The following is a 14521-nucleotide window of genomic DNA, read 5'->3' as shown; positions in this document are numbered from 1 at the left end:
CCTTATTTCCCAATAAAAGGTCAAATGTTCCTTCTCCAATCGGCATGGAGTCATACAGCATGGAATCAGACCCTTCAATCCAACTCATCCGTGTTGGCCAAGTTTCCCAAACTAAACTACCTCCATTTTTCTGTGTTTGGCCCATATCCTTCAAAACCTTTTTCATTCACGTACCTGTCCAAATGTCTTTTAAATGTTCCATCTACCATATATGTACATCTACCACTTCCTTTGGCAGTTCATTCCTTCATCTTCCCTTTTTTATTTCTTAGTTTCACCCATATGGATTCTATATCTTTCAATCCAAGATAATAATTTGCTATTGTACTTGTTCCATTCTGTACCAGTAGTGCTACACCAATGTCCTTTCCTTCCTGAAAAGTTACATACCCATGAATACTTAGTTCCCAGCTTTAATCTGTTTACAACCATGTCTTTATAAGGGCGATAAGACATTAACCTGGATTTATGCAGTTTGTCCCAAATTGCATGTTAATTCGAGTGAAGAGCTTTTGTTTTGCCTTATTACCATTTTTCTCCCCATTGACTTCTATTTTTCTTCAATTTTTCTGTTTGTATACACCATCCCATCCTTTCCAACTCGAGGTATTATTATTCAAATTGCTGCCGTACGGTCTTGCTTTGTAATCCTATATTTCCACGCTCCCAGGCCACCTCTCCCTAATTAGTTTGAAGACCTCCACAGCCCAAGTTACTTCATTTGCCAAGGCACCTTTGCCACAGTTGTTAACTGAAGCCCATTCTATGAAAAAGCTTCCTTCTATTGCTATACTGGTGCTAGTGACCCACAAGCTGAAACCTATTTCACCAACAACAACCTGAGAGTCACTAATTTAATTCCTTTACTTTTAATGTTCTCTGTCAGTTAGCCAATGGCTAAGGTAGTAGTCCAGCGAATGTTACTTTGGAGATTCTGGTTTTATATTTAGCACCTGATGTTCATGATCTTTCAGGAGAAATTCCTTTCTCGTCCTACCAATGTTATTGGTAGAACATTGATTCTTTTCTTTCTCCTCCAAGAGCCTCTCCAACCTTGATGTCCTTAGCCCTGGCACTGGACAGGCATCTAAGCAATCTGAAGCCTGTGCATGCTTCTGCTTTTACTATTCCAATGTCTTATTGTCGCTTGCAGAGAGCTGATGCATATGCAATAGGCTGCATGGCTGTCTGTTTTGTAAGGCTTGCATTATTCTGTTGTTTTAATTAACTCCATATAATAGTGTATTGCAACTGTTTGTCAGTGTGCCCATTTATTATTATTTTTACCTCCTTATCTGTGATTTATTTTACAAACTGCAAAATGTTTTGTATAGCTTTATCTGCCTACACGCTCACTTCATGGGCACTAGAGTTTTAATCTTAACCTCACATACTTGTCATTGAATGTGATGTCTGACTTTTTTAAAAATGTTAATTGTTAGCAGAGCTTGGATTTCTGATTTCATCATATGTATTCTCATTCTCTTGTAAAATGCAGTGTCTTAACTTGGCATTAATTTGAATTAATCTATTCAACTGGTAATATTATTCTCACAGTATTTTACAATTGTACTCGCTGCTTCCTGCACTTCTGTTTCTTTAGTCAGTTTTAAATATTGTGCTACTTTTAATACTCTGAACATTGCTTTCCGTTTCCCTCCCTAGAAGATGTCCCCTTTAGCATGATGACTATTATCACAGTGTTAAGAGATTAGCAACAGATGGAGTTCAACCTCGATGAATGCGAGGTGATGCATTTTGGAAGGTCGAACTCAAATGCTGAATATAGGATTAAAGACATGATTCTCGGCAGTGTGGAGGAACAGAGGGATCTGGGTGTGCAAGTACAAAGATCTCTCAAAGTTACCACCCAAGTGGATAGGGTGGTTAAGAAAGCATATGGTATTTTGGCTTTCATTCACAGGGGAATCAAGTTTTAAGAGCCGTGAGGTTTTGCTGCAGCTCTACAAGTTCCTGGTGAGAACGCAGTTGGAATATTGTGTTCAGTTCTGGTTGTCCTACTCTAGGAAAGATACAGAGGCTTTGGAGAGGGTGCAAAGGATGCTGCCTGGACTGGAGGGCTTGCCTTATGAAGAAAGATTGAGTAAGCTTGGACTTTTCTTTCAAGAGAGAAGGAGGAAGAGAGTGACCTGATTGAAGTATACAAGATAATGAGTAGAATAGATAGAGTTAATAGCCAGAGACTTTTCCCCAGGGCAGGATTGACTGGTATGAGGGGTCATAGTTTGAAGATATTAGGAGAAAGGTATAAAGGAGACGTCAGAGGAAGGTTCTTTATGCAGAGAGTTGTGAATGCATGGAATGCGTTGCCAGCTGTGGTGGTGGAAGCAGAGTCATTAGGGACATTTAAGCGACTGCTGGACATGCACATGGATAACAGTGAGTTGAGGGGTGCGTAGATTAAGTTATTATATTTTACATTAGGATTAACCCTCAGCACAACATGGGCCAAAGGGCCTGTTCTGTGCTGTACTTTTCTATGTTCTAACAGGCCTGGATATTATTTGCTTTGAGCAAAACTACTAAAAGTTACCAGTTTAAAACCGAAGATCCACATTTGATCACTTGTTCAACTTCAAATATGAAATTATCAAGTGAATAGGACAAATTAATACAAAAAATAATTCTACACCAATATCATCTTCAATAGGCCTACCTTTAACAAGTTTGAAAGTTATGAGTTTAAAGGGCAACAGAGAGAGATCCATTCTCTAGCCTATCTGAGTAGCTCTTTAAGAAGCTGGTACAGACATGAGTTAAGTGGCCCCTTTCGGTACTGTGAAATTCTATGATCCTAAGTTATTTAATTATTCTGTCCTGAAAGAGATTTTATCTCTAGAACATGGAATAAATATTGGATCTGTAAAATGACTTGCATTCTTCATTTTGCAATGACAGACCATAGAAATCAATTTGAATCCTGGTGTGTGCCTTTCATCCAGTTATTGTTGAATGCTCTTGGAACAGCGCTGATCTATCACTTCATCATAAAAGAAGCCAAGTACCACCTCAAATGGATTTAACATCTGTATAGAATTTTTAATTTTACTCATCTTCTGGCCTGCAGGTTAACTTCGCACCAAAGCTTGGATAAAGGGGGAATCATTGGTCATGGTAGCTGGCAGAAAATTGTTACTGCTTAATGATATTTGTGTTTCAGATATGCAAGCTATATCTGGATTATTTGTACACAGACCATTCCTTTAATCAGAGAGAAAGGGGGCAATCATGATACCATGTGGAATGATTTAACTACTTTCTTCTGAGATTGGCTTTGTATAGCTGGGAAGGTTAAATCACAGGATTGAGAAGTTGGCAGGTTTGAGAGAGTTGGGCGATTATTAAAGCAGATGTTGAAATTAGCAGAGATTTTGGGTGATGGCACAGAGCACTGAAGCTATCCATGTCTGTCACAAATAAAACTTATCATTTGTGCCACCCGAGTGCCAGGCCATGATCATCTCTGGTGAGAGAATCTAATCATTGCTACTTGATGTTCAAATGTATTGCTGTTGCTGCACCATCGATAATCAATATTCTGATATCACATTGACTGGAACCCCCAACTGGACCAGCCACACAGATGAAAAGAGAAAATGCTGGAGAAATTCAGGAGGTTTGCAAGCATCTACAGAGAGGCGAACCATGTTAAAACTTTGAGTCTGGTATTAATTTTCAGAATAGTAGAACAGTAATACTGGACTCAGTATGAACTCTGTTTCCCTCTCCATAGACATTTACAGACCTGAATTTCTCAAGCATTTTCTCTTCATAAATCAGAGATTTCATGCATCCACTGTATTTTGCTTTTATTATGGCCATGTAAATTTTCTGGTTACAAGAGCAGGTCAGAGGTTAGCAATCCTGCAGCGAGTAGCTCACCACCTGTGTTCCTAGAGTCTGTCCATTGTCTACAAGTCAGAAGTGTGATGGAATATTCCTCAATTGTTTGGATGAATGCAGCTCCAATAACACTCGAGGAGCATGACACTGTCCAGGAGAAAGCAGCCGACTTGTTTGGCACTGAATCCACGAACATTCATTCCCTCCTCCACTGACGCTCATTAGCAATCGCGTTTACCATCTGCGAGATGCATTTCACGCATTCACTAAGGCTGCTTTGACGGTACCTTCCAAACCCACGATTGTTACCATCTGGAAGTACATGGAAAGCACATTCGTGGAACACCACTCGCTACAAATTCTCTTTCAACCCACTCATCATCCTGACTAGGAAATACGTTACCACTCCATCACTGTTGCTAACATTGTAGGTATACTTAGATCAAACAGCCTGCAGCACTTCAAGAACACAGTTCCTCACCACTTTCTGCAGGACAGTTAGGAATGAGCATTTAAGGCAGGCCTAGCCAGTGAAGCCCACGTTCTCCTCATGAATGAGTGAAATTGAGGGAGAATTGGTAGCAAGTGTTAGATCATTGGGGGAAGCATCAGAATTAATGGGAGTGGCAGCAGAGAAAAAAGCCACTACAATTGATTTTCGAACCTTTACTGGCTAGACAAGCATATAAATAGAAATAGAATAAATAGAAGAATCCAGTCAGAACTAGCTGAACAACAGTAATGGCTGCTGAGGTCAGGCTGAAGGCTGCATATGGGTTGAGAAGGGCTGAATGGGAAAGTTTACTGTTTAGGTGCATCTAAGATGTCATTTGTGACTTTAAGAGCAGTCTTAGTTTTGTAGCAGAGTGGAAATCTGACTGGAGCAATTTGCTCATGGAAGCAGAAAAGATTAAGGGAAAGTGTTTAATTTAAAATGCAATCTAACTTTTTGTTCCTTTCATGTTTATGGAATCAATTAATGCACAATTCTGATGAAAAACCTTTTATCTGTTAGGTGGTTGAACTGAAGCTGGGTGGAAAGGATATTCCTGTAACTAGTGCCAACAGAATAGCTTACATCCATCTTGTTGCGGACTACAGGCTCAACAAACAGATCCGACCACACTGTCTTGCGTTCCGACAGGGGGTTGCTAATGTTGTGAACCTAGAATGGCTGAGGATGTTTGACCAGCAAGAGCTTCAGGTAAACCATTTGAGCTTTTCGTAACTATGTAACTTTGTCTTTTTTACCCAGATTATCAGAAACACATTTTTACCATGGCATGATGGAACTAATATTTTAGTAAATCTCATTTTTTTTTAAGGAAAACACAGGTCAGCAAACATTAACAGTTTAGCCTGATAACTGTTATTTGATCCAATTTCCTAAATTTCCCAATGTCACCTGTGGCTCAAATGACAGTCATTGTAGCCACTCCAGCACTAAGCACTAAAAATGAGGCCAACTTTCAGTGGAAAGGTTAAGTTGTTGTCTGGCCTACCCTGTGGAGTATGTACAAAAATCCTCTTGAAAAACAATCAGGGCAGTTATCCTTGGTATCCTGATGCCTGTTCATCCTGCAACAACATTACAAATGCAGATTATTTGGTTATTAATCACTTTGCTCTTTATTGTAGCTTGATTTGTGTAAATTGATTGTTGCATTGCATAACTTCAGAAACAGTTAATTGGCTGTAAAGTGCTTTGAAACATTTGGTCATGGATATTGCTATCTCGATGCATCTTCGACTAAAGTCCACCAGTACGTAGATGGAAAACTGTCATTTGTGGAAATAATTTAATGGTGACATTACTTTGTTACACTTGGATAACGTCTGAAATACTAAAACTTAGAATTGTATTCAGCAACTTTTCACAGATTTAGCCTATAAAGCAGGGATTTTTTTTTCCCTGTTCTCCTCTTTCCTGTTCTCTTCTAGTCAATATTTTTTCAACATTAGTTGGGTATTTCATAAAATAGCTCTAATAATTCCAGACAAGAATATCTAACATTGAATAACATTGCTTTAACTTGACTAATTTAGTTATTAGAGTCAAGAGTGTAGTGCTCAAAAAGCACAGCAGGTCAGGCAGCACCCAAGGAACAGGAGAATCGACGTTTCAGGCAAATGCCCTTCAGGAAGGTGAAGGGCTTTTGCTTGAAACGTGATTCCCCTACTCCCTAGATACTGCCTTAGCTGCTGTGCTTTTCCAGCGCCAGACGGTCTACGCTGATCTCCAGCATCTGCAGTCCTCACTTTCTCCTGATTTAGTTATCAGCTAATTTTTGAAAATGCTTCATCAAGCATAGAGCATGCAAGCATCTTTAATAGAGGTGTTTGCAAACATGAGTGGTTTTTAATACAGTAATACAGCAAAACACTATTCAGTATTAGAGTCAGTTACGTAGGGCCAAGATTGGAAAGATGGCACTTTTTATTTTAACACATTGGACTGTTGTGATCTGGGAAGCATTTTCTAGAAAGGATGGTGGAACTGGATTCACTAGTAAGATTCAAAGGAAATTGGGTCCTAATGAGAGAACATTTTCGAGGTTAGTGGGATGGAGTGGTTGAACTGAGGGAGGAAGTAAAATTGCGGGGATTAATCAACAGCTCAACTAAAAACCTGCCGCTCGAATTATAAACTAAATTGTTTCCTGTGCAGTTTCTTTCTATGATGCTTGTCAACATACAAGTTGGTACAGCATCAGATTTATGATCTGAGGGTCAAGAGTTCATGACCCTGTCTGGATGGTGTATTCCTGGAAAATGGGTTTAAAATATTTAGGTGATTGTTTTTGACTGGCACAGATGTGATGGGCTGAAGGGCCTTTTTTGTGCTGTAGATCTCTATGATGCTAATATTTTGGAATAACACTGCATTTTCTTTTCCAATATTTTAATACACTAGTTGTGATACTTGTACTTTGAAACAGGATTGTTTCTTTTGAGTTTTTAAATTTTCTTAGTTCAGTGACTAATAGTTACATATTGAGTATCATTGAGTGTACAGATAAAAGTTCCATGTTCAATTGCTATCTCCATAAAGTGACTCAGCCCAGAATAAGGTCCTTCAGACCCTCGATGCTTGTACTGGCTCTTTGAAAGAGCTATCAAATAATCCAATTTTCCTGCCCTTCTGCTGTAGCCCTGTAAAGTTTTCCTTTGTTTATTCAATTGCCTGTTAAAGTGACTATTTAATCTGCTCCCACAATCCTTGCAGATAGTACACTCCAGTTTTAAAATTGGTGTGTTACAGGATTGTTCTGGTTCTCTGGGATAAATGAATTATGTGAACTGATCTAGCATTTGTAGGAGAAAAGAAGTTCAAACTTACTTTTTAAGATGCATATTCATTTGCATCTTATTGGAATTACGCTTATTGACAGAGCCACATTAAAAACTGCAGGTGACCTTTTTAAATGTTTTTTTAAAAGTTTAAGCAATTCATAGAAATCCAGAGGCTAACCTATTGCAAGAGTGTAAACTTCTTAATTCTCTGGAATGCACCCAGTCTTATAATGTTAAATAAAGTAATACCTGCATGTTTTTCCTGGTTGTTCTTGGCTATTGTTGCAAGATTTATTCAAGATTAAGGATTTTTTAAAAATATAGAATAAATTCACGTGCCTTATCGCCATTGCAATTTTTAATGATATTCCTCAACACTAATTTGCTCTTGTATAGTTTTCTTATCATTAAAAATAGGTACCATAAAAATGGTGATTAATAAGATGCAGAGTATTTAATTGGTGAATTAAATTTAGAAGGAGGGGTGCAAGGCAGTGAGAAGCCATGGAGTGCTGAGTTTCGGGAAGTGAAAACTGATCAGTGGCATCACAAGAAAGTCATGTGATAAGTAACTACTCTTGTAGACTGGTTGTAAATGCGTAAGCTAATGCACTGCTCTGGGGGAGGGGGAAGGTTCTTTAAATGGTGGAAAGTCAGAAAAATGCTTTTTAAAAGAAAAACTTGAGTTGCTACATAATAAGTTAGAAAGTGGCAGACAGAAAGCGATGACTATGACCAAAAGTTGGTAAGGAGAAAGTAAGGAGTGCAGGTGCTGGAGTATCGCAGTCGACAGTATGGTGCTGGAAAAACACAGCAGGTCAGGCACCTTCCAAGGAGGAAGAGAATTGACATTACGGGCATACGTTGTTCATTGGGAAGTGAAGGGTTTATGCCCGAAATGTTGATTTTCCTGCTCCTTGGATGCTGCCTGACCTGCTGTGCTTTTCCAGCACTACTCTAATCTAGAATATATGCAAGTTATTAAAAATAGATTTCTAGTTATTAAAAATATCAAGCAGTATAGGAATAGTGCATTAGAAAATGACATTGAGATAGAAAATTAGCCATTTTGTTGTTGAATGGTGCAGGGGTCTTGAGAGACTAACTGGCTAACTTCAGCTGTTTTCTGTGTTGGTAGAATGTTGCTACCATATACGATGATATTTGTGTAGTTCTGGAATCCACGTTATAGGATGTGATTGCATTGGAGAGGGTGCAGAGGAGATTTGCTAGAGTTTCAGTTATGAACAGAGATTGAATAGACTGAGGTTTTTCTTGGAGCTGATGGGAGCATTATTGTGATGTTTAAAATTGAGGGACATCGGGCAATGACCAGGGGGCATAGATTTCGGCAAAGGGGCACAGTTTTAGAACATAGAACATTCCAGCACAGTGCAGGCCCTTCAGCCCTTGATGTTGCACCGACTGGTGAAATCAGTTTTAAGCCCATCTGACCTACACTCTTCCATTCTTGGCCATGTGCCTATCCAATTATCATTTACAACTGTTGCAGGCAGTGCATTCCATGTCCCTATTACTCTGAGTAAAGAAACTGTCTTATATCTATCAGCCCTCAATTTGAAGCTATGCCTCCTTGTGCTAGCCATCACCATCCTAGGAAAAAGTCTTTCACTATCCAACCTATCTAACGCTCTGATAGTCTTATATGTCTCAATTAAGTGCCTCTCAACCACTGCCTCTAACGAAAACGGCCTCCGATCCCTCAGCCTTTCCTTCTCTGCATACTAGACAACATCCTATAAATCTCTTCTGAACCCTTTTCAAAGCCTCCAGATCCTTCCTATAATGCAGTGACCAAAACTGCACACAGTACTCAAGTGCGGCTACACCAGAGTTTTGTACAGCTGCAGCATGACCTCGTGGTTCTGAAACTCGGTCTCTCTACTAATAAAGGCTTACACACCATAAGCTGCCTTAACAACCCTTCATTCCTAAAGAAGGGCTTATGCCCGAAACGTTGAATCTCCTGTTCCTTGGATGCTGCCTGACCTGCTGCACTTTTCCAGCAACACATTTTCAGCTCTGATCTCCAGCATCTGCAGACCTCACTTTCTCCTTAACAACCCTATCAACCTGGGTGGCAACTTTGAGGGATCTTTGAGAGATCTCTTTGCTCATCTACACTACCAAGAATCTTACCATTCGCCCAGTACTCTGCATTCGTGTTACTCCTTCCAAAGTGAATCGCCTCACTTTTCTGCATTAAATTCCATTTGCCACCTCTCACCCCAGCTCTGCAGTTTATCTATGCCCCCCTGTAACCTACAACCTCCTTTGGCACTATCCACAGCTATACCAATCTTAGTGTCGTCTGCAAATTTATTAACCAACCCTTCTATGCCCTCATCCAGATCATTTATAAAAATGACAAACAGCAGTGGAGCCAAACCAGATCCTTGCAATCCATCACTAGTAGAGTGGTAGAGTCATAGAGATATATAGCACAGAAACAGACCCTTCTGTCCAACTTGTCCATGCTGACCAGCTATCCCAATCCAATCTAATCCCACCTGCCAGCAACTTATCACTCCATCCCTTCCTATTCATATACTCATCCAGATGCCTTTTAAATGTTGCAATTGTATGAGCATCCACCGCATCCACCACATCCTCTGGCAGCTCCATACACATACCACCCTCTGCATGAAAACATTGCCCCTTAGGTCTCTTTTAATATCTTTCCCCTCTCACCGTAAACCTCTGCCCTCTAGTTCTGGACTCGTACATCCCAGGGAAAAGACTTCATCTATTTATCCTCTCCATGCCCCTCATAATTTTATAAACCTCAATAAGGTCACCCCTCAGCCTCTGACACTCCAGGGAAAACTGCCCCAGCCTGTTCAACCTCTCTGTATATCTCATCCTCCCACCCTGGCAACATCCTTGTAAATCTTTTCTGAACCCTTTCAAGTTTCATAACATCTTTCTGATAGGAGGGAGACCTAAATTGCATGCAATATTCCAACAGTGGCCTAATCAATGTTCTGTACAGCCGCAACATGACCTCCAACTCCTGTACTCCATACTCTGACCAATAAAGGAAAGCATGCCAAATGCCGTCTTCAACTATCCTATCTACCTGCGACTCCACTTTCAAGGAGCTATGAACCTGCACTCCAAGATCTCTTTGTTCAGCAACACTCCCTAGGACCTTACCATGAAGTGTATAAGTCCTGCTAAGATTTGCTTTGCCAAAATGCAGCACCTCGCGTTTATCTGAATTGAACTCCATCTGCCACTATTCAGCCCATTGGCCCATCTGATCAAGTTCTATTGTAACCACCTTTGCCGTCCACTACACCTCCAATTTTAGTGTCATTTGCAAAATTTACCTCTTGCACTCGCAACCAAATCCATTATATAAATGATGAAAAGTAGTGGACCCAGCACCGATCCTTGTGGCACTCCACTGGTCATAGGCCTCCAGTCAGAAAAGCAAGCCTCCACCACCACCCTCTGTCTTCTACCTTTGAGCCAGTTCTGTATCCAATTGGCGAGTTCTCCCTGTATTCCATGAGATCTAACCTTGCTAGCCAGTCTCCTGGGAACCTTGGTGAACACCTTACTGAAGTTCATGTAGATCACATGTACTGCTTTGTCCTCATCAATCCTCTGTTATTTCTTCAAAAATCTCAAGCAAGTTTCTGAGACCTGATTTCCCACTCTCAAAGCCATGTTGACCATCCCTAAATCAGTCCTTGCCTTTCCAAACACATGTACATCCTGTCCCTCAGGATTCCCTCTAGCAACTTGCCCACGTCAGGCTCACTGGTCTATAGTTTCCTGGCTTGTCCTTAGCACCTTTCTTAAACAGTGGCACCATGTTAACCAACCTCTAGTCTTCCAGCACCTCACCTGTGACTATCGATGATGAAAATATCTCACGAAGAGGCCCAGCAATCACTTCCCTAGCTTCCCACCGAGTTCTAGGGTGCACCTTATCAGGTCCTGGGGATTTATCCACTTTTATGCGTTTCAAGATATCCAGCACTTCCTCCGATGTAATATGAACATTTTCAAGATGTCACCATCTATTTCCCTGGATGCTATATCTTCCACATCCTTTTCCACAGTCCATACTGATGCAAAATACTGTGCTGATGCAAAAGCTGCCTTGCTGATCTTTGAGGGGCCCTGTTCTCTCCCTAATTACCCTTTTGTCCCTAATGTATTTGTAAAAACCCTTAGATTCTCCTTAGCTCTATTTTCCAAAGCTAACTCGTGTCCCCTTTTTGCCCTCCTGTTTTCTCTCTCAAGTATACTCATACTGCCTTATACTTTTCTAAGGATTCACTCGATCTATCCTGTCTACACTTGACATATGCTTCTTTCTTTTTCTTTATCAAACCCTCCATTTCTTTATTCATCCAGCATTCCTTAAACCTACCAACCTTTCCTTTCACACTAACAGGAATATACTTTCTCTGGATTCTTGTTATCTCATTTCTGAAGGCTTCCCATTTTCCAGCCGTCCTTTTACCTGTGAACATCGGCCCCCAATCAACTTTTGTAAGTTCTTGCCTAACACTGTCAAAATTGGCCTTTCTCCAATTTAAAACCTCTCCAGGATGAACATTTCCCATCAGTCACCACTCTTTTCTCAGCTAGCCAATTTTTGATCCAAACTGCTAAATCGCCCTCAATTCCACGCCTCCATATTTTGTGCAGTAATCAACCATGGGGAACCTTATGAAACGCCTTACTGAAATCTATATACACCACATTAAAGAATTTACCCTCATTCACCTGTTTGGTCACTTTCTCAAAGAACTAAATAAAGTTTGTGTTCCCTTCACAAAACCATGTTGACTATCCCTGATCAACTAGAGTAAGATTAGGGCCAATCAAGGGCAGTAGTGGGAAGTTGTGCATGGAGATAGAGGATATGCTAAATGAATATTTTTCGTCTTATGTCCTATCAAGATGATTATAAATCCTATCTCTTATAACCTTTTCCAACACTTTACCAACAACTGAAGTAAGGCTCACTGGCCTATAATTATGCAGGGTTGTCTCTACCCGGCTTCTTGAACAAAGAGACAACATCTGCTCTACTCCGGTTTTCTGGCACTATTCCTGTCGACAATGATGACATAAAGATTAAAGCCAAAGGCTCCGTATTCTCTTCCCTGGCTTCCCATAGAATCAGAGGAAAAATCCATCTGGCCCGGGGCTCATCTATTTTCACACTTCGCAGCATTTCTAATGCCACCTCCTTGTGAACCTCAGTCCCTTCTAGTCTAGTAGCTTGTTTCTCAGTATTCTCCTCAACAACATTGTGTTTTTTCCAGTGTGAATACTCACAAAAAATATCAATTTAGCGCTTCTCCATCTCCTGTGACTCCATGCACAATTTCCCACTACTGTCCTTGATTGGCCTTAATCTTACTCTGGTCATTTTTTTAATCCCTTATATACCTATAGAAATCTTTAGGGTTTTCCCTTATTCTATCCGCCAACAACTCCTCATGCCCCCTCCTCACTCATCCTAGCTCTATTTTTAGGTCTTTCCTGGCTACCTTGTAACTCTCAATTGCCCTAACTGAGCCTTCACATCTCATCTTGACATAAGCTGCCGCCTTCCTCTTGACAAGAGATTCAACTTCCTTAGTAAACCATAAATCCTGCACTCGACAGCTTCCTCCCTGTCTGATAGGTACGTACTTATTAAGGAAACACAGTAGCTGTTCCTTGAATAAGCTCCACATATCTTTTGTGCCCATCCTCAGTAGTTTCATTCCCCATCCTATGCATCCTAAATTTGTCTAATCTCATCGTAATTGCCTTTCCCCCAGCTGTAGCTCTTGCCCTCTGGTGTATACCTATACCCAAACATAACCGAATTGTGGTCACTATCACCAAAGTGCTGGCCTACCTCAATCCTAACACCTGGCTGGGTTCATTACCTGATATCAAATCTAATGTGGCCTCACCCCTTGTTGGCCTGTCTACATACTGTCAGACTTCCAGACCCCCCCCCACACAATGGACAAAAACTGATCCGTTTGGGTGGCACAGTGGTTAGCACTGCTGCCTCACAGAGCCAGGACCTGGGTTTGATTCCACCTCAGGTGGCTGTGTGGAGTTTGCGCATTGTCCCTGTGTCTGTCGGTTTCCTCCGGGTGCTCTGGTTTGCTCCCACAATCCAAAAATGTGCAGGTCAGGTGAACTGGCCATGCTCAATTGCTCATACTATTAGGTGCATTAGTCAGGGCTAAATATCAGGTCGGTGTGGACTTGTTGGGCCAAAGGGCCTGTTTCCATACTGAAGGGAATCTAATCTAAAGTACTCGAACTCTCGTATTTCCAATCAATATTTGGTGAGTTCAAGTCCCCCATAACAAGTACCCTGTCACTCTCACTCCTATCGAAAATCCTATTTGCTATCCTTTCCTCTACATCTCTGGAACTATTCGGAGATCTACTGAAAACTCCCAAAAGGGTGACCTCTCCTTTCCTGTTTCTAATCTCATCCCATATTATGACGAGTCCCCGATTGTCATTGCTGCAGCCATAATACTGTCCTTGACTAACAATGCCACACCTCCCCCTCTTTTATTATCTTCTCTGTTCTTAGTGAAACATCTAAATCCCGGAACCTGCCACAACCATTCCTTTCCCTACTCTCCCCATGTCTCTGAAATGGCTTCAACATCAAAATCCCATTTTAAGGGTATGGGAGGAAAAGATTTTTTCACCCAGAGGGCAAAGTATTCAGACATCTAGTTGGATACAAAGGCAGGCAAGGCTGTGGACCAAGTGCTGGAAAGGGGGATTAGAATAGTTAGGTAGTTTTTCACCAGACCAGACTTGATCAGCTTATGGACCTTTTTTCTTTCCTATATGACTCTCTTTCTGAAGATACACTGTCCAGAAACGTATCATTTGGCCACTGCGTCACTGCTGGTTAAAAACGAGCTCCCCATATCCAATCCAACCTACAGATCATAGTTTGTGCTCTGTAGGTTATGGCATTTCATATACCTATTGAAGTGTTTTTAAGCTATGATGAGCTAAAAAAAATTTCTTCTGGAGAAACATGGCAAGAAAATGAAGTTTATTGTCAATTCCAAAGCTGTTTAAGTTTTCAAATATTTGTGTTTTCTTAATCTCCACTTTTTTTTCCCTGTTGTCAGGTTTTAATATCTGGAGCACAAATACCAATAGATCTGGAGGATCTGAAAAACTTCACAAATTATTCAGGTATAAATATTTTAATCTGGAGCATGGGTTTTTTCATATTTAAATGTCATCAATCCTATTGAATTAGTAAAGCGCAAAAGTTATATATTAGCTTTCTGAAGTGTTTTGCCCAGAGGTGATGTATTTGTTAATTTCTTCT

At 40.6% G+C, this 14521-nt stretch overlaps 1 protein-coding gene across 4 annotated transcripts in view; it reads left to right on the top strand.

Moving 5' to 3' along the window:
* ube3c (ubiquitin protein ligase E3C) overlaps positions 1-14521 on the top strand; it is a 164558-nt gene that overhangs the window by 126422 nt on the left and 23615 nt on the right. For all 4 annotated transcript variants that reach the window (XM_060825127.1, XM_060825126.1, XM_060825128.1 and 1 more), the window contains 2 exons: positions 4880-5068; positions 14316-14382. In XM_060825127.1, the coding sequence (XP_060681110.1) occupies positions 4880-5068; positions 14316-14382 (256 nt within the window). The remainder of the gene's footprint in view (positions 1-4879; positions 5069-14315; positions 14383-14521) is intronic.

Source organism: Hemiscyllium ocellatum, chromosome 5, assembly GCF_020745735.1.
Source record: "Hemiscyllium ocellatum isolate sHemOce1 chromosome 5, sHemOce1.pat.X.cur, whole genome shotgun sequence".
NCBI classification, from domain to species: Eukaryota; Metazoa; Chordata; class Chondrichthyes; order Orectolobiformes; family Hemiscylliidae; genus Hemiscyllium; species Hemiscyllium ocellatum.
Note: the sequence above shows the minus strand (reverse complement) of the source record. Positions and strands in the feature narration are given on the sequence as shown.